Here is a 21,765-nt window from a genome sequence, read left to right on the forward strand (position 1 = left end):
ACCGAAATTGCCCCTGCATGAAACCCGTTTACAGTCGATGGAAAAGATAAAACAAAATTCACTATCTGGGAACAATGTGTACAGATCGAACTACTATAGTATTACGCTTGCCATACACTCTGACCGACGTTAACGTTCTCACTTTAAATAGCTGTTAACTTTAACCCATTTACAGCCATTGGTCGATTTATCGACCAGCAAATTTGAAAAATCACCAAGTCGAAAATGAACGAGATAAGTCGTGAAATCAATAATTTTATGCGATTTTTCAACTTTCTGAATCCGTGGCTAAACGGCTCAATGTAACAATCTCAAAAAATGTTAAGCATCGAGTGTTTTTTTATTATAATCAAAATTAAAAGTTGAAATGAAATCAATCCGGTGGAACTAGGTGCGGCCGAAAATGGGTTAAAGCAGCAAAAATGCAAATAAAACAATGGGAAACTGTTATAACAGTAAATAAGCTGAACGCTTGCAGGAATATCAACCCAAAGAGCACGAAAAGATGCCATGAAAGCACTAAATAGCCACTTCGTCGTCTTTCGCCTGAAAGTATGCTTTGTAATTTGCAAACTCTTTTAACAGTTAGTTATAATTTCGCCGCGTAAAATGTCACGTTTTAATGTGTTTTCTTTTTAAACAGAACTTACTTTACTTATTGCCCGCGCTGCATTAAAAATTATGCGGCTACTACTTTAGCGCTTTCCACTTAATTTTTTGACATTTGCAATTTAACAGCTTCCTCTTCTTCGCCTTCTCCGCTGCGCTCCATTTATTGCTGTAAGAGTTTTGTTTATTTATTTATTTGTTTGCTTTCAGTTGTGTACACATTTCCGCCAAACTCAGAATGGGCGTGTACACACTTGACGCCCTTGTAGTTGTCGCAACTGCGTTAGCATACCCTTAGGCGTTGTAAAGCTTTAATCCATGTAGCAGAAATATTTCGCGCTGTTCGCCTTCGCTATCTGCCAACTGACAACTGTCAGCTGTACACAATAATTTATAGATCTCGTTTCCCCCTTTTGGTGTTGTTATGCTTTTTGTTGTTCGGTACAAATAATTTTTTGGTTCACTTCTATGTTGGTGGTGGTGTTGCCACTGTGTCCACTGTTGCATGCATGTGTGCGGGTGCGTTGGGGTTTAGACAACATCTGCTTCCACTCGAGCGTTTTTGTTGCATTTTTGCGTAGGACACCTCTCGCGTGTTTGTGTGTGCGTAAATCCTTTTGTGCAGGTTTTATGTATTTTATAGCTTTTGACTCCTTTTACTGTTCATTCCATTCGCTTATTTATGCTTTTTATTATCTTATAAAATACTTTATAATACCATAATTTTACAAATATCTCCAGCTCTTTTGTGGCAAGAATGTGGCACAAAAACTTTTACCGTTTTTAACAGATTTTTTTAAAGACAACAATCATGGGTACAGCTTTATACTCTCATGGCGTGAACATTTTAGAGTCGTTCCATAATTCGTAGTCCAAATGCGTATTTGTGGTAAAAACATAGTTAAATTTAACTGAAAAGATTTCGAAAATATTTTCTTTTACTTATTTGGGTTGAAAAACCTTTAGTGAATCTTATTTACTACGATTATGTTCTCTTATTTCTACTTTCTTTTACATTTAGTCATATGGGGTGACATAACAGCGATCCCCGAAAAATAAATACAAATACCTCAGTTACCTACTGTTAGACTTCTAGATTAGTGAAGTATTACGAACCGAGACGATAAAGCATTTGGAGCATTCGAGAGAACAGTTCTCTGTTCTGAAGTACAAACCGAGAGAGAAAACATTGGCACTTTCTACAGAACTGTTCTAAATTCTGAAGTATTACGAACCAAGATGAGAAAGCATTTGGAACATTCGGCAGAACTGTTCTCTGGTCTGAAGTATTTCGAACCGAAATAAGAAAGCATTTGGAGCATTCGAGAGAACAAGTCTCTGCAAGCTCTTTGGAGCCGTCCGCAGGAGCTATAAATATCGAGGAAGATGGCACCACGAACGGTATGAGCTCTACAGTGACATGGATCTGGAGTTAAGCACATTAAAAACCAATCCGCATGGCAGATGATGATTCAACGAAAAGCACCCCCGATTCGAGATAAACGGGTAGATAACGGAAGTAAGGGCGCCCACGCATTCAAAGGAAGGCCAAGTGCATATTAACCTCTTCGCGCTTGGGCTGTACAACTGGCGTGACCTCGCAAAACATAGAGGCAACTCGAAATTTTGTGTTCTCGGCTCAGACGCTTATAGTGCCATAGAAGAAGAAGAGCAACAGTATTGATTTTACAAAGCGCAAAGCTTGTTATGCTCCAGAACCTGTATTCGGTGACAGACACACCTCTAGGCCCAAAAATGTAAATGTCTGCTTTAAGAATTAGAATTATTCGAGGCAGCATTGCAACGGTTTAAGATTTAACTGAGAATCGTGAGTCTTCCGCAATAATCTCCACATCAACTTACCCTGAGCAACACAAAGTTTCAACATCAATTAAAGAAAAGCGATGCCGAAGGACCAAATGCTATGGAAAAGCCATCATCATCCACAGCGTACATCACTCGACAGCCTTGACCATGACCAAAAGCTGCAACAGCAGCAACAACACAATAGCGGCGACAACGCCACAGCCCACAGCTACAACAACAGCGAGGGCTGCGCTATTGCAACAACATAATGATGATGCATAAACATTATGATGACGTTAAGACAAGTTTGAGGCCGCCATAAAATTGCGGAAATAAAGAGGACAGCAGCTCGGCATGCCGACTGTCATTAAGTGCAAACGAGGCGCACATCGCACGGCATACATATATACTCGTACGACATATTGCTAAATGAAAGCAGAAGCAAAAACAAAAGCAAAAGCGAGAAGGACCCTAACGACAAGCAGCAGCCGCCAGTTGCCTGTTGCCCTGCATTGCGAACTATGCGGCACGCCGCTCTCAACCCCCTTCCACGCCCTAAATGCCCGCAAAGTATTTGCTATTTTGTCATTTTGTTTTTGCTTTTGTTTTTCAGTTGCGCAAGCAAATACCGCATTTGCGCGGCCGATAGCAAAATATGCCACAACTCTTATTGCCACTGTCAGGGCCACGTTGCGGCTGCGGCGAGGCTACAGGAAGCGTTGCAGCAGCATGAGCTCACACAAAACAGGTTGCCTCTATAATGCCGCTATCTCGCAGACAGAGCATCGGCAAGTGGCGCTACAAGGTGGCAGAGCCACGGCGCATCGGTCGGTGGGCATTTTATATGAGCGAGAACTGCCCACTATCTGCTACTCACCTCAAACCCTCTCAGTGGTTTTAACGAAGAGCCGCAGCGTGACGGGGCGGTCGGCAGTCAGTAGCGGGTTCCGCTGCCATCGGCCCACTCACAACTGCGACTCTGCCATTCATCGCTGTTATTGTGCCATAATAATTTATGCATTTCGCTTGCGGCCAACTTTTTCCTTCCATCTCTCTATGTTTGCCGCATTTTATATCAACGTCAGGGAATTTCTCCAGCGGGTCCTTTCCTAACACATTCACCTACACTCACACACACACATACGTATGTAGCGGCTGTGTGCCGTGTATACGTGGGTATCGCATAGTTTCTTTGGTGAGAATTTTCGAAAGTATAAAGCGAATTCCGAAAGGCGCAGTATGTGTGTGGCATGAAAAAAGCCTTGCCGCAATTGCGATGCAGATTTTTTAATGCAGCCATGAATGAATAAAAATGTAAATGTCTCTGGGTAAATAAAGTGAATTTCCAAATGAACTGCAAACGAGACAAGGTAGTTATTAAGCGGGCCAAAAGGAAGTGTTTCGTTCATTGAAATTTATGGTTCAAATTTACCTCTATAATCCCAGAAGAAGAAGTACTAGTCTGATGGAAAATAAAATTAAACAGTTATGCTGGCATGAGAGGAGATGCGAAATTTCACAAAATAGTTTTTCTTCCTATTTTTATATCGTGAGCAGGGTATATAAGTGATCAGCATGATGAGCTTAGTTGATTCAGCCATGTCCGTCTATCTGCCTGTATATACGCGAACTAGTCCTTTAGTTTTTGAGATATTCATCTAAAATTTTGCACATGTTTTTTGCTCGCCTAGAAGCTGCTCATTTGTCGGAACCGCCGATATCGGACCACTATAGCATATAGTTGCCATACAAACTGAACGATCGGCATCAAGTGTTTGTGTGGAAAAGTTTTGTATTTGACGAGATATCTTCCTGAAAGTTGGCATGTGTTATTGTCTAAGCAATTGGTGCAATCTGCGAAGAAATTGTTCAAATCGGACCACTATAGCATATAGCTGCCATACAAACTTAACACTGGGAATCAGCTGCTTGTGTGAAAAACTTTTGTATTTAGCGAGATATCCTCACGAAATTTAGTCTGTGTTATTGTCGAAGGTATTAATGCAATCTCCGAAGAAAAAGTTTGCATCGGTTTACTATAGCATATAGCTGCCATACAAACGAACTGCTCAAAGTTAGGCTGCTTTGAAATATTTTTTAATTGTGAATTAAATTAGCGTTTTTTCTTGTAAAAAATTTAATTACTTAGAGGCGTAAAACTATTTCGAACATAAACAGTCCCGTTATTTCTGAAAGAAATTGTTTTCAGATTTTTACTTATTTTTTTATTAATGTCTCAATAGCAATATTATACTCTTTTTAGCCTTAACTTTTGTACTAAGCGAAAGTCGAAGCGTTAACGGTGTTAATAATTAAGTATAATTTCACTTAACCCACGCTGTACCGCTAGCATCGCTTTACACCACATGCTGACAATTAATATTAACTCGAACACTTAAATGATTTCGTAGAAAAGTTCCTGCTTGAGAGTGTCAAAAGAAGACGGCATCATGCTGCGCGTTGTGAGTTTTCCTACTTGTAGAATTGAGGCGGCAAGTGTATGAATTTCGTCGAAGTTTATAATAACATATAATTAGGGTGACATTGGTGACGGAGAAGAAGGGACTGGCTTTTTTATATTTTTTTTTGAAGTTATTATGTTAAAGTTAGAAAAAAATTACATAAAATTAAATTGTTTACTCTTCTCTTGCCAATCTTATAAAAGGATATTTCGAAAAATGTAGCATACTTTTCGGCGTGCAGGAAAAGTTAGATTTTTTGAAACCCGCAAACACATTTAATCCCTTAATTGCAGACTGTTCTAAAGGAGACGCAATTTCGAGAAATCATCAGAACTGCTTATAGAAGCATTCACTTTCTTCAAAGAAGTTAGAGTATTATCCAAAGTATGAAAAAGTAATTTCTAAAAGAAAATCTCTTTCATTTTTTTCTTGAGTCTCATGATTTGTTCATTACGCTAGTTACTAAGCTATTATTCATATATAAACGCAAACTCACTTCAATCAGCGCTTTCTGACACACACACATACACACATATACACGTATGTACATAAAGAGTAGGGCTTTGTTTGCTGCCTAATTAAATTTAGAATACACAGCTGTCACTGGCGCACCGACATGTCATAAGTTGCCGCGTGTGTGTGTGTGTTGCACTCCCTTACATTGTCTCCTCCTGCGCCATTCAGCCGCCACAGACACAAGCTCATACACAAACACACACATACATCTACAGTGGCATACTTTTTTGCATTTTTAATAAGAAACATTTTTGTACGACTATGTGCACGCCCGAAGATAACAATACACTAACACACACACTCACATACATACGCGTAGTGCCTGTCAGCAGTAGTCGCTTTGTTGTCGTGCATTTTCACCAAGGACTGTTTTAATTTTTAATCCGATTGCACAGTGCATGCGCGCCTTTCAACTAACGAAAAGCCAATAATGAACACACACACACTCACACACACTCACAAACACATGTACCGTAGTGGGTTACGTAACGCCAACAGCTGTCGTGGAAACTGAAGGAGCGGAGTTGCCAGAACAAGCTGCGCTTGCAAAGAACTTTGCGAGAGTAATGGATGTTGGCAGCTTTTTTATTGCTATTGCTGCACTTATGTAGAGTGCTTGAATAGCCGCCGCCGCCGCTGCCGCCTTGAGTTGACAGCAGCGAAATAATTTGCTTCGCTTCTGCTTGGCGCTGAGCAAACAAACGCAGCGGAGCTTCAGCGAGCGTTGACAGACGCGCGTGGCGAATGCATGAATGACTTGACTTTGGCCGCATGAATAAATGAAATGCGAGCATGTTTTTGTACACGGGCTGGACTATGTTCTAATACATGCTTAATGGTCTTTTCTGTATGTGTGCGTGAGTGTATATGAGTGTAATATAGGCCACACGCGCCCCATATTCTTTCTTCATTAATCGCTTGGGGTTACTCCGAGATTGGCTGTCATAATGAAAGCGATGTAAACAGTTATCACTACATAGATACGCCATAGTACATACATATATACATACATATGTATGTATATGGCAAATGTGTGCTGCAGTCCTTTGTTCTTGAACTCATGGGCCGGTTGTGAATACGAAGGCGTAGGTCTTTTTCCATCAACTGCCAAACGAAATGTGCGTTGATTTGTGCTTTCGTGTCTTTAAAAAATTGTATTGGTTTGTTCACCTAGTAATTTCGTGTTTTCTTTTCTGCAATTCGTTCTCCATTTTAATCCAGTATTTCTTGCTCTGTTTCGGGCAAGATATTGATTCCACGCTCATACAATTTTTTGATGCTTAAAAGAAAAAAAAAATCTGGTGCAAGTGTATTTTGACGTCCTGATTTGAGTTGGATGATCACCCATCCCAATATGGTGGGTGTAGTACCACATCCCATTGCAGCCACAAATGCTTTTGGGGAGTCATCAAACTTGTATGAGGTCTGACATTATCCTGGTGGCACACTAAACCTTTCCTGTTGATCACTTTATGGGTTCTTTTGTTTGAGTACATCACTCATATCGAGCATACAATATATATCATATCTAATTGAGTTGGGCAAAAGCTGAAAAATTCCCTTTGAAATCAAACCAAACAAGCCCCTTCACCTTCAAAGTCTTTTGAACTGAGAGTTACATACAAAATAGTGAACTGAAACTGCTCGACCTACCTAAACGAAGTCGCTTTATTATATGGGTTCCAAGAAGATCCAACGTTTTCGAGCCAAATTTTGTTCAGCGGTGAGACCAGTTTCTGTCTCAAAGGGTATGTTTACCACTAAAATTTTCGTTTTTGGAACGAAAAGCAACCTGAAGAGCTTCAAGGTAGTTTGTGGGCTGATGGAATTATCGGTCTATATTTGTTCAAAAATGATGGCTGAAATTGAAGCTCGTGATCTCGGCGCCATTTGGTTTCAACAAGACGGCGCCACTCTCCACACATCACATCAATCAATGGAATTATTGAGAGAACACTTCCACAAGCAGATAATTTCACGTTGTGTGCCGGTGGAGTGGCCACCAGGAATGTACGATATCACACCGTTAAACTTTTTCCTGTGGGGATAAGTAAAGTCTTAAGTCTCTGCGGACGGTCTCCCTTCGATTCAGGCCTTGAAGCAAATTATCACGGGCGTCATTCGCCAGTTACCAGTCGAAATGTTCGAACGAGTAATCGAAAATTGGCCTCAACGGAGGATGAACCATCTGAGACGTAGTCGCGGCCAATATTTGAAAGAGATTATCTTCAAAAAAAAAAAAAATCAAAGAATGTTCCTTTGATTTTTTTTTTTTAGTAGAGAACCTTGAAATTGATGAACCTTTATATTATATAATCATAATTATCAATAAGAATCCATCACATTTTGCCATTAGACCATGACTGACATACACACTTAAATATGTATGAATGGATTTTATGGCGAAGAGACAAATTTCCTTGGCAGTTAAACTTGAATTGCTATTCCTCATGACCTTGAAACACCGATCCGTGATATGTGTCAGTTTATATATACATAAAAATATAAAAATAAACAACTCAGATAAAGATTTCACTTTCAGCTAAAATCTGTCAAGTGTGTTGTGTCATTCTGTGTTTATTTACTTAATTTTATTTTCAATATATCATGTTTTTTGATTGTGTTCTATCCTTCATATTTCTGTGTTTCATATTTTGGCAGACATGAGGCACACTAATGCATGGCGAAATATAACAAATACTCGATTTTTCCTTTTTTCGCTGCGTCAATCAGTTGCTACTCACATACACATACATATGTTTAAGTATGAGTGTCTTCAAAGATAAGTAAAATAGATAAAACATGACAGATGAACAAGGCTCGTAAAAGTGCCTGCTTTACTAATTTATTAGGGCGGGTTGGTGGTGTTGGCGGCGAAAAAGGGGGCGTATACTCATATTTTCATAAAAATGCAGCTAAAATGCTTACGAGAATCCTTAGATGGGGAGAAGCACGGTAGCATTCGAGCATTATTTTATGTTTTAAATACTGAAAATTTGGCAACTTTTTGGCGATAGATGGAATGTGTTAGGAAATTTTTAAGCAGAGTTCAATTATTTTGAATTTTCTGCTGAAATGTGTTTACTTATTTGAGTTGTGACCTCATGCATATAGTATAAAGGAAAAATTTCACACAACTGATATTATAAATAAAATTATATCTACATCTTTTCATGTAAATTATTTAAAATTGTTTACTCTTTGAATTATTGTATAAATTTTTTTTTGTTGCTATCCGCCTGCATTGCCTGTGGTTGGTGAAATTGCAGTTGCAACTGGCGACGAAATGCTGCTGCAGATTTGCCACCGATACATTCAGCCACGACTCAATTGAAATGTCGTTGTGCGTACTCGCTTCTCCTTTTATGCCAGCAACTGCCGTCAGATTTATATTCATACCTGCATCTCTGGAGATCACATAAGCCCAGCACTTAATGCAGTTAACCTGTCATCAGTTTGCTCGAATCGGCACTGTGCAGCACAGCGCCTTAATTTATGCCACGTTTTTGTTGCAACGCATGCACGTTGACCAGCCATACTCGAGAGCACAGCGGTCGGCGTGTGTGTATGCGTCTGTTGTCGCTTCGACATGTTTACCGAACGCACTGCACGTGTTGTTGTGATAACGCGTACGAGGCTTTAACGCATGTCGGCGATGCTCTTCCGGCTATTTCCTTGCGCTCGCACATGCACGCACACACACACTGACAAAAGCATGCATGCACCGACAAAAGCACGCACACGTCGACGTAAGCACACACAAGAGACGTGCGGAGTTGCATAACGGAAATTGTGTTGCAATATTTCCTCCTCGATTTGCATGTTTGCCGGACGGAGATCCCAGCCAGCGCTGTGTAATTTATCGTCGAATACAAGCGCACACATGTCAGTCATGTTACACATGCTCAGTGTGCGTGTGTGTGTTAGTCGTGTGAGCTGATTGAGCGTGTCTAACGTGATTAGGCGCCACAATTTCTCGGCCAAGCTTTATTATCGAACTTGGCCACAAACTCCGTTTGTGCAATCATAGATATGTATTTCTCCGTGCGCCCGCACCTTTAACCCAACTCAGTTCATCTAAATTGAAATCATTTGCCATTTTTGCTACGCATATTTGATTTATGTGCTGTTTAATTTTCCGAATATCTGCTTGTATTCATATTTAATCAGTAAATTGCATTTTCTGTGGCATTTGTTTTGTGTAATAAAAGTTAATTGCAGATCTTGACTTGTGTGATTCTTATCATTATTTTCATAAATTCTTGAAACATGCAAACAGAGAAGTAAAATTGTCAGTTTTGTGCGCGATATATACTGAAGATTCTATTCAAACTCTTTTTTATCCAAAAATACTTGATGACTGCTACAGTTGGCAGGCAGCACACAGTACAGGTCCATACATTTCCAAAAGTGAAGTTGGCGTTTTCGTCAGAGTCAATGCTGAGTGCTTCATTTGTTGACGTTTTGGTTCACCACATCAATATCGATTACTAAATGGTTTTGGAAGTCGGTTGCCGCACTCTATAGAACTCGCGAACTTTTGCTCACCGAGTCATATAAATAAATTGGGCCGTCAGGGTGATAAGACTATGCCTTCCGTTAGATTACATCTCTAAAGTGTAGAAGAAGTCAATGATCTTTGCTGATTGATTTGCAGTTTGAAACGAAAATCCGTATTTTTGGCTAGATTGACCGACATTTCTAGAAAAAGTTTTCTCCAAGCCTCCTGCTTCTATACCTTTAAAGGGTTACATGAGTTTTCTCGGTTAAAAAGTAGCTTTCATATAAAAAATGAAATATATTATTTGAATTTCTTATTGTTACAAAGCTATACTATTAACAAAGAAATTCTTCAAAATTTTTGGAAAAAAATATTTTAAATTCGGCCATTCGATCCGGTTCGATAAAGAGGTGCGTTGGCAGGATAACTCCTTACAAATTCATCTAAAGTGAAAAAATACGTGTTTTAGTTAGAATCTTAACTTAAAACATGGATAAAGGAAAAAAACTGAAACCTGTAGTTTTGGCAGCCACTTTTACAAAAAAACATTAAAATTTCAGTGAAAATTTTGCGACATTTTTTTTGAAATAGTTGTAACCGAAAAAAATCCTTCCTTTAAGTCTTTAAGAATTGCATCTCAAAGACCTGTGTAAAATTTCATCAAGATCGGTTGAGTTAGGTAAGGTTAGGTTAGATGGCTGATGATCCAGCAAAGCGAAGGAATCACACTTAGACTGTTATGTGCAGTCCTTTGTGAAAATAGACGAAAATCCTCTTTGGTTGAGTAGTTCTCGAGAAATCTTGCCTTCAAAAACAGAGTTTCGAGCAAAACGTGTTCAAAAACGGCGCATTTAGCCGAGCTAGCCTCTAGCGCACAAGTTCTCAAGGTTGTATCTCCGAAACTGTTAGTAGGATTAACTTGAAAATTTAGGACAAAATTCTAGAAGCGTTGTAGAATTTAATAAGACAGTACAAAACTCGATTTTTTGAAACCCGTAAACCCATGTAGCCCCATAATAATACATTCGTCTTTCCTAAGCAGTCTTGAACTTCATTTTTCGCCTTAAACTCAAAGCATATTGGAGTGGAGCGAAGCTCATTTGTCCTGTATGTTTAGGTTAGATCGGTTTGATCCAGAACCGATAGATCTCACTTGGGCATTTATTTGTCCTTCGTGTTACCCAAAAACTCCTTGAAGGGCATTACCTCATAGATCAACGAAGCGTTTTGAGTTCACCATAATTTTTTTAAGGCGATTAATATCAATTGCAGGCACTTGGCTAGGTTTTTCGAAGGTGTGTCTGCCGAGTTATTAAAAACTCAGTCTGGTAAAAGCCGGCAATGCAGGTGAAAGTGACAAGGTGATTCAACCACACCTTACACCCTTTACTCCCTATGAATATAATAATGCTGAAAGCGCTCAGTTCCTCTGATGTTTTCACATCATTATTCTATTACTTTTATGTACCGCTTTAATATGTGGCCTTACCTCGACCCTTCTGCGCCGCTTTTTGTGCCACAATTAATTTGAAAGCTCGGAAGAGAATAGGTATTCACCCCTACAAGGTGGCTATAAATTACGTCATTACACAATTTCCTTCCAACGTTTCGCTGATGCGGATGCTCAAAGCGGCAATAATCGGCATACCGTTGAAGCCTTGCAGAGAAGACTGGCAAAGCGGCGCTGCATTAAATCATTTGGTATTGTGAAGGTATGTGAATACTAAGGATGCTCTATAAGCACACCGAGCACCAGCATAAGGGTCGTCAATTATGCAAAGTGGTTGCCGAGAATAATCAAATCGCTGCAAAATTCAATATAAATAAAAAAGCACCAAATTCACCACAAATGCCAACGAGCAAATGGGCAAAGGGCAATGAGCAACGAAAGCAATTGAAATCACTGCAGAAAAGCAAATATTTGCTCGGCTGCTGCGCCCGCAAGAAGAGTACTCATCAATCACGTTGAAAAGGTCGCAGTTGGCGCTCTGCTTTTTTCCATTTACTGGCCATTCAAATGCGATTTACTCCATGAAAATGCCAACAACAACAACAACGAAGAACTAATATTATTTAGCAAACAAATCAAGAGCACACACACACGCAGCTATAAATGCCATGTGCAAAAACTCTGGTGTAGTGTTGGTGGCTGTGCATCCGTTGGCAGCCTACAATGAAAATAACACACACACACCAACACCAACCCGCTGCTGACCGATAGTTAACGTTTTCATTGATTTGTTTACATTTGGCGCTCGTTTGCCTGGGCCAGGCGAATTTCCAAATCTAAATTGTAAATTCATAGTGTAAATGCTGTAAAATTCGTTCGGCTCCATAAAATCGAAGGCAAACATTCCGCTGCGGTGATTGAACGCACTCAAAACGGGCGACCTTCACCTCGCACCGCCGCCGCCGTCGCCGCCCCGCACTCCCACCACAGTGTCGCACATCCTACGGAGGCAAATACAAACTGTTTACCTTACACATTTACATGCACACGCACACACGCACACACACACACGAGCGCGCGCTCATTCACTCTCCGCGTGGCGCGCCGTAATATTTTAATGAACTTCACCTTCACGAAACTGAATGTGAATGCCGCGCGAAGCAAAAAGAGCAAACCACTTAATTTAGTTTTCTTAAACGCCTCGAACGCCTCGGCTGTGCGTCGGAATCTGTGCGTTTGTGTGTGCAACCCTCACTCTCGCCTTCTACGCTTAATTTCGCTGTGTGAGTGTCTCGTCTAAAAATAAAAATTTTTAATTTCAGTAAACATATTTACGAATTCTTGCTGCGCTCAGCATTCTTCGTACACACATTCACACATCCACGAGCAAGACGCTGCCGCTGACAAGTGGGAATAGCTTGCTGGCTGACGCGGCGTCGGTCCGCTGACTCACTGCGCCGCCTTGCTCGTGTGTTTCCCTGAGCGCCTGCCTTGCCATTCATGCATTGCAGCGCCGCTCATTGTGTCAGTCAGCGCTCGGGTGGCACTGACGGACCCATAGCCACCCTGCCTGCCAGTCAGCTGGCTGCTGGCCTGGCCAACAAGTGCGCGTGACGTCACATTTCTCGCTTGCCATTTTTCATACTTTTTGTGCTTGAATTATGACTAAATCATATTTGCCGCATTCATCTTTGTCTATTCTTGCCTTCAAGACTGACTCGCGAAATTATGAGGCGAAATTGTTTAAAAATTCATTTTCTATTTGTGAAATTACTTTTTTCATTTTATTAATGATATTTGTGCAGATATGCGGTCTTCGGATACTATATATATATATATGATTTTATATTTTTGTATGCATGTGTGCATGTGTGCGTTTGTGCAGTTCGTAAAAAATTTGTGGAAAGTAATATTTCATATTTTTCACCGAATTATTTGTTATGGGAAAATACTTAGTATTTGTATATAACGGGAGTTTCACAAAATTATTCTGAATGGAGGTGATTTACGTGGAAGACATTGGTGCGGAACATTAATTACTATATTAAAAATATATATGAATTTATATTTTTTAACTGTTACGCAGACATACGATGGTACCTGATGGAGCTTCGAAAATTGAATTGAGTTCATCGAAGCACTATTGCTGAGTTACACTCAATCGAAAATAATCGTGATTTAATTCCACTTTTTGTGCCGAGATGAATATTTTAAGCTACTGTAAAGAACACAATTAGCCCTCAAAACGTTCTGAGTATGCGTACCATCAAAAATGTCAAAATTTAGCTGTGAGTAGCCCGATTGCAACACTAGGGTTGTCAAATCCACCTAACTGGATCGCTTAAACCATACACTTTTCTCACATTTTAATCAAGAGTGTCTGAGTAAAAATTTCTTCTTCTTCTTTATTGATAGCCGAGTTTACAACAGCTTGGGTGCTTCCTTTTCGCTATTTGGCGCCAATTGGGGATTAGAGAGCAGCCAGGTTTTTCCCCATCTGGTCGCTCCAACGGAGTGGAGGTCTTCTTCTTCCTCTGCTTCCCCGCCGTCGAATACTCTCAAAGCTGGAGTGTTTTCATCCATTCGGACGACATGACCTAGTCAGCGTAGCCGCAGTCTCTTGATTTTCTAATTTATGAGCCAAGTCGCGATTGCGAAAGCTGTTTGTTTGTTGACAGAAGATATTTCGACTTTCCCACATTCACTACCAGACCCATTTGCTACGCTTTTTTGTCCAACCTGAGGAAAAGCAGAAGTAAACCTGAGTACCTTCTCACAGTACGCTCGATATGCGATGTTGAGGAGTCTTATCCCACGGTAGTTGGCGCAGATTGTGGGGTCTCTCTTTTTGTGGATTGGGCCGAATACATTTAAATTCCAATCATTGGGCATGCTTTCGTCAGACTATATTCTACCAAGAAGCTGGCCGGCAATCCATCGGCCCCGCTGCTTTGTTGTTCTTCAGACGGGTAATTGCTATTCGAACTTCTTTATCCTCGGGCAATGGAACGTCTGCTCCATCGTCATTGGTTGGGGAATTGGATTCACAATCTCCTGGTGTTAAGCTGTCACTGCCATTCAGCGGGTTGGAGAAGTGATCCTTGCATAATGTCAGTATGCTGTGGTCATCAAGCACTAGATCACATCTGAGGGTTCTGCAAGAGCCTTGACATCATCTGAATAGCCTCTTCATAGAAGTCATCATGCAATTCATGCAAAACAAGGACTGATAAAACTAAGGCTTATCTCGGTTTTTGCAGAGTGAAATTTTAATAAAAGCTAACATGTTTCTTATTCAAAAGAGACAACTTCGAAATCGTTAATATATGGTATTTGTTTCCCAAAGAATCAAATTGTTGCTTTTGTTGAGCAGGTCTGATCTCTACAACAGCTGCCCTTATAAGCTGCTCAATTTGTTGTTGCATAAACAATCTAAAAATACAAAATAAATTGTATTTCTTATATTATTAAATCACCTAGAAATGTGTTTATTTTAAACTAATTTGATTTCTATTTTTACGAGGCACCAGCCGAGCTATGCGGGTATTGCGTCGCAGAAGCTGCTCCTCTCAATCAAATGACATGTTAATCAAATTAAGACATAATTATGTTCACATATACACAACGAATTTGTTTATACCAAAAAGTCAAGTGTTGAATGATATATTTTGCGATTTTCAAATTAAATACTTTGTAGCCACAGCAATAAAAAAGATTTTCGTGTGTGTGTTTGAGCATTCCGACGCCCAAAATACCTAAATTGAGCGGTGGTCGGCCGCTATAAATTTTCCTTTGACTCATGGCTGTGTTATTCGTCGCCAGAGTTCGTGTATATACGCCCAATATATATTCGTGTTATACAATTGTTACATATTTCTGCCATTTATTATGCCTTCGCGTTAATTTGAGCGAAATTTTAACGTTTTTGCTTTTATAATTGGGATTTGTTTCGGGTGCTTTCAGCGACACTTCACACTTAACTCATTACTGAGGCGATATTTAAAGGTTTAAGATGTATTAGATGTATTTGTTTTTGTATTTAATATTTTAGATGTTTTTGTTTTCGTATAGAATACAACTCAACCTTTGACATGTTTGAGTCCTAAGATGCAGCCTTGACTTTTGGCTCCATTTCCATCAGTCTTACTTTAATTAGCAAATTTTTTCCTAAAGAAGAAAAAAATCTTAATTTCTTTTGCTAAAAAGCAACTCTGAAAAGAAATGAGATGATTGATAAACCGCGCTCATTTAATTTTCAGCCGGTGTGATTAACATTTATAAAGAAAGCTCAGAAAAAATTAAAAAATTTAGAATTTTTCGCTATCGAAAAATCCCATAGAGACTCAAAAAAAAAATATGTACATATATACATAAACATACAAAAGTGTACATACATATGTATGTATGCCTGAAATATTTTATATATTATTTTTTTTTTTTTGTATTTTCCTTCGAAAAATTTACTGCGTATAAATGCCATATGCATGTGTGTTTGTGTGTGTGTGTGTGCGCGGCGAAATTGTCATCATAAATTAAAAGGTTTCATTCTCATTTTATTACCAAGTCTTGTACGACCTTGATAGTTTCCTTTCCACAAACGCGACGTTCCTACTTGCTGTTTTGTTCTTTTTATTGTTGTGCATTCATGTCTTGCTGATTTTTGGCGCAGACAACAACTGAAAAACATACGAGGACGCCACACATCCATATACATATTTTATAATGTTTGCGCGTGTGTATGTAAAATCTGCTAAAAAATATTTGCATACAACTACTTACATATTGACATACATACATATGTATAAGTGTATGTTCTTATGTTCATTTTTATGTACAAGTATACTGATTGTCCTAGAAAAGTTGTGTTGTGACCTTGTGCTGAATCTTCAGCATGCGGAAAATGCGCATATCATTCTAATAAAAAAACAAATTAATGAAATCATACATTTTCAAACTTTTATTGATTGTCTAATAGAACGCGAATAGTCTGGTGTATTTAGCCTGGGTACCTGCTGACGACAGCCTTACCCCACGGCTCTCAAAAGCACCATGGATCGAATCAATGCGTGTATCAGCGCCTTGAAAATATCAGGCATTTTCAGTACTAATTGGCCGTGTAGAACCGGCGACAATCTGGCCTTAAGCAGCATTGACACCGTTTTTTCATCGATTTGACCACCCCCACTCCTAAACCCCAAGTATTTACAATATCTAAGCATTTTCTTCCCGACCGCTCTACCTCAGGCCGCCTGCTACCTTCGACCCTAAAAAGAAGGTCGTCCGCATACTCAACACTTACAGAGTGGAACCCTGAGGGCAGTCACGAACCACTCCAATCTCCGCACTCCCATTCATGCCGACTAGGAAGACCTTTCTGGATCCCTTTTAAGATTCCCAAAATTTTTGTAGATTTTCAATGAAAGTAGTGATTGTAGTATACCAGAAATCTGTGACCGCCTGAAATTAAGCGACCATTTGCCATTTAAACTCTGATTAATGCTCGGATAAAAAAAACAACACCAATTGAAGAGCATGTACGAAGATGTGGCGTATTGCTAAACATATATGAAATCGCACGAACTTAATTTTTCACTGATGTTGTATTTGTTGAAGGGTTAAAGGCCAATCGGCATCTTTGGCATTGAAATGTCGTTGGTTTTGAAAAAAATATCCTAAGCGACACTTTGTTAGAGCTAACTCAGCCAGAGTGTTGGTTCCCAGCAATCAGCAAGTCACTGGAGAGCGGCAAAACACAAAATATTTTTGTTGAAATTTAAATTATTTGTCTTCAAAGTACAGTACAATGTCATTGGGATCTACAGTATGATAGTGCAACCACCCGGTCAGGGTTCGGCGACAGTTAGGGTAGAACGGTGAATGACATTTATGGCACAACTACGAAGTTAACAGGCGTGCGCATACACCCACAACCGCCTACGGATAGTTACCAGCTTATCTAAGAATACAATAAACGTCCTTTTCGAGCGATTGCATCCACACACACACGCGCGTACTACTGACACAGGTCAACACATCACATCCTTACACACACACACACACACACACCAGTATGTGTACTCACTGTGTAGGGACGTGCGTCGTCATTTGTTGATTAGGTCACAGCATCAACGTCATTTTATGTTGAAAATGAAAATAGAGAAAAGCTTGCGAGTGCCTACACGGCGTTGCCTACATTTAGGCGCATAGCCCTGCCTGACATTACGCAGCCATAACCGAGCCCGTGTGCTTCTGTGTCTTGTATATGTGTTTGTTTTGCCCTTTTCGCTGGAAATAAAAGGACACTTTCACTGTGTTGCAACATATAAATCCCATTTGGACTTGTTGGTTCGCTTGTCACTCCTCCCTATCCTTTGACTCGCCTGTCGCCTGTGTTCGTTGCGCCACTCGCTGTATATTTAGACAACAGCAAGGCCATACTGACACACACATACGACAATATGTGTTTATCCATTTGAGGAAATGCCAAGGCACTTACCCTCTTAAATGTCAAATAAATGCCTCTGCATGTCAGTGTGTGTGTGGCCTTTGTGTGAGTGTATTTTCTTAGTTTTTGACTTTTTATTGTCTATGTGCTTGTTTATTATCCACTGTTCGTTTCTATGTTTCTTTTCTTTCTTTTTTGTTTTTCTACTTTGTGTCTAAAGAAACTTTGTTGGCAATCTTTTGTACTATTTACCATTTGCCATATTGGCTTTCGTATTGCTAACTGACAAGTGTAAAAATATACTAAGGATTAGTATTTAAGTATTTGCAATGTTAATGTAATGAATTTATTCTAATCCGAACTTTTTTCTTTTACTTTCAGGTATGTGATTATGACGTATTCCGCATTATGTACACCTTGAGGTAAAATGTATAAGTAAAGGGGTATTTTAGCGTAGGTTATGGTAAGGCATGCATTATATTAATATGGCGTTTTGTATTGCAAATCATATTCGAAACAATGTGGTAGACTTTTAGTTATAATACATGAAGTTAAAATCAAGCTAGGTCTATATGTTATGTTAGAAATATTATGAAGTTGAAAGAAGTAAAACTTTGATGTCCCGAAATTCGGGCAATCATTGAAATTTTCACCTCCGGCCTTGGTAGTTACAGTGGAATACCGTTTGCTCTAACGTTTTCCAAACGATAACTGATAAAGACAGATATTTCACGAAACTTATTCAAGAAACGTTCTTAAAATTTGAAACTTATGCCTTTAAAAAACCTTAATGTTGCTCAGATTCTACAGACCAGTGTCCACATCTTCATTCAAGCAGCCTTTTTATGATACAGTAGTATAAAAGTATTCACCCAGACTGATAAAAATATTCACCAGAAAACAAAAATACACAGTGCGTCACAATTCTTTGAAGTGTTTCTGGCAAAACAAGTTTCTAATCCCCTTTGACGCTGATAATACGTCAACTAATTCCGTTAGAAATTTTACTGTCATATTTATTAATATTAACAAAAGTAAAGAAAAAATATATAAAAAAAATAAAAAGAAAATAAAAAAAAAAAAATTATAAAAAAAATAAAAAATAAAAATATAAAAAAATATATAAAAAAAATATAAAAAAAATAAAAAATATAAAAAATTAAATAATATAAAAAACATGTAAGGAAGGGCTAACTTCGTGTGCAACTGAACAATTTATGCTCTTAGAACTTGCAGGAATCAAAGCCAGCGAAACACCTTAAGATGTAAAACGACAACCAGAGGATCGAACTCCAAGCATTTTTTTTATTCTGTACTATATATAACTCATACGCTGACCGATATATTCGGCAGAAGGTTTGTTAGAAAAAAGAAAGTAATTACACGTAGAATATGAGCGTTTGGGTATATAGTATATAGCTATTAACTATTATATATTCTAAAATAAAAGGTTCCCTGCATTTCATTAACGTATCTCACATACTGTCACCAATCCTATGGAGCAAAGTCAGCCGGATGTTCGAAAGTACTGATAACAGTCGTGGGTGTTAAGTCAAGTTTTCGCTCAAATTTATCTATTTTTAGCACAAAGAGACACTGTTATGAGTAAAACAGACTCTGTAATTTTTAATGAGATAATACAAATATTGGCCGAATAAAGCAATATATCCAGCATAAAGTCACCTGGAAGTTCGAAAATCTTTATATTAGATATATATGGGGCCTTAGGGAAGTATTGACCCGATTCAATCCATTTGTAACACACAGACATACTACTATCAGGAAAGGATTTATATTTCAATTATATATCTCACACATTGACCGATATTTTTGGTTAAAAGTCAACTATAAATACTGGGGACCACATATTCGATGCCTAAGGCCTTGAACAGTTTTGATTTGATTTGGGCAGTTTTTGATCATAAGGTGGCATGCTTTAAAGGAGTTTTTAGTGCAAACTTTTATCCCGTTATATTAATTATTTCTTGATTTGTGTACTGGAAAGTGAAAGGATCAAATGGAATTTAAAATTATGCTGTATAGGAAGTAGGCGTGGTTGTAGTCCGATGTTTTCGCACTGCGACATAGGTACCTAAAATTCATTCGAAATTGGTTCGTCGGGTCCCGAGATGTGTGATTTGAGCAAAAGTGTACGCTGCCAAGCCCATCGTCCGATTTTCACACCGGCTCTCATTACGCTCTATCATACCATCTCGGGGGTAAAATTTAATATCTTTTGCATATTTATTTATTGATTTGTGGCGCTTTTATTAGTTTTTAACACTACCGTTATATGGGGCGTGAATGGGGTTATCATCCGATTTCATCTATGTATTTTCATACTGTCGGTAGAAGTTCTTATATTATTTGTACTTAGCAAATTTAGTAGTTGTAGCTTAAATGGTTTAGGAGATATGTATATTAAATCTGTAGCAGGGCTGTGTCACGCTTACTTTTATGTGATACATACAACCGTTAGGTGAACAAAACAGTTATGCTTTGTAGCAACATGTTGCAAGAGTATAGAAAAGAGCATGAAGTTAAATAAGTAGTGAAGTAAAAATATTCAACTGAAGCCATCATATGTGTTGGTTTTGTAAAGGGAGTCAACAGCTACTTCTTCTCTGATTACGCCTCAAGAGAGTACGTTATATAATATTCACTTATGTACAGTTTTTTTTTGAGCTGCACGCAGACGCACAATTACGCAATTCTCGTCTGCCTTTGAAGGCTAATTATCGCATAATTAATCACATCAGTAAGTGCCAGCGAATGTTTAGCAGCACAGCTGTGCCACCGCTGTCACCGCTGAGACGCTCAAAAACAAGATCATGAGTAGCGGCAGCACAAACACACGCACACACACACATGCTCAATCTATTTTCACTAATCATCAATGAATGAACATTTCAGTGCTGCAATGCAGAGTGAAAACAGCCAAATGTGTCTAGTGGCATGCGTGGGCTTGATGACTTGCCACCGCTGGGACTAGCGCGTATTTTTGGCCAAAAATATTTCGTAATTTATTAATTTCTAAAATTGGCATGAAAGCTCATCGGTCGTAAAGCAGAAAGGTGAAAAATATTTTCAGTGCTGTGATGGTAGATTTCCACGCTACTCTTGGAAGAAACTTATGAGTTTAGAAATTGTTTGAAAATTAGTATTTCGTAATATGATTTTACAAAATAAACGAAATAACGGGTTGAAGCGTCTAGTGGCCCACAAAAAGTTCAAGGTTTGCATTCCCCTTTCGGTTTCAAATAACTTAACAAAGCAGATAACCCTGAAATATAATTCTGGATAATCTAATTAAGTTTGTTTTGCAAGCGCTGACTTTTTCCAAAAATTTTGAACATTGAAGAATTGATTAGTGCATCATAAAGAGTTTTTTCTTGGAATGCAAATTTAATTAAAATTATTCAAAGCTTATTGCGATGAAATTGCGTTGTAAAATCTCCGGTAACGCCAGCATGAGTTGCTAATTGGAATTTAATCGCAGAAATAAACAAGAAGTATACAATTAGAAATATTTTGTAATGTTTACGGCTGAACAATCCACAAAATCAAGTTCGCAATACACCCACATGCCGCCCGCCCACCAGCCACCGCAGCCCAGAGACCCAAAATACTTCTGAGCAAATTAAAAATATCCACAGTCATACCTGTGCGGCGCAAATTCCGAAATAGTAATGTTTACATTCGTTTGTTTACTCGTCTGCTGCGTCAAAATACAAACCGAACGAGAAGTGATTAATAATAAACAAACACCTTTAAAGTGCGATGTGTCTGATGCTACCAATTAGGCGCGGCGAGTGCGTGGCCCGCATTTGTATATGCTTGAACAGATTCAGAGCATGTCACGAGCACCGGCAGCAGGGAAGATCCGCTAGCATCTAGAGCATCCGAGTATTTAAATTTGCAAAATTCTTTAGAAGCAGCTGAGTTAATTGGTTTTTGATGGCCCATATCAGAGCTT

The 21,765-nt window shown here is 38.9% G+C and overlaps 2 protein-coding genes across 17 annotated transcripts in view; both read left to right on the forward strand.

Moving 5' to 3' along the window:
* LOC125778630 (uncharacterized) overlaps positions 1-18,612 on the forward strand; it is a 91,060-nt gene extending 72,448 nt beyond the window's left edge. For both annotated transcript variants that reach the window (XR_007422832.1, XM_049457314.1), the window contains exon 3: positions 18,171-18,612. Coding sequence is in view for 1 of the 2 variants with exons in the window: in XM_049457314.1 (XP_049313271.1) it covers positions 18,171-18,178 (8 nt within the window). In the remaining variant the exon portion in view is untranslated. The remainder of the gene's footprint in view (positions 1-18,170) is intronic.
* The window catches only part of LOC105230824 (phosphatase and actin regulator 2), a 219,381-nt gene that overhangs the window by 145,558 nt on the left and 52,058 nt on the right, over positions 1-21,765 (forward strand). The gene's annotated exons all lie outside the window — the stretch shown is intronic.

Source organism: Bactrocera dorsalis, chromosome 5 (assembly GCF_023373825.1).
Source record: "Bactrocera dorsalis isolate Fly_Bdor chromosome 5, ASM2337382v1, whole genome shotgun sequence".
Lineage (NCBI taxonomy): Eukaryota > Metazoa > Arthropoda > Insecta > Diptera > Tephritidae > Bactrocera > Bactrocera dorsalis.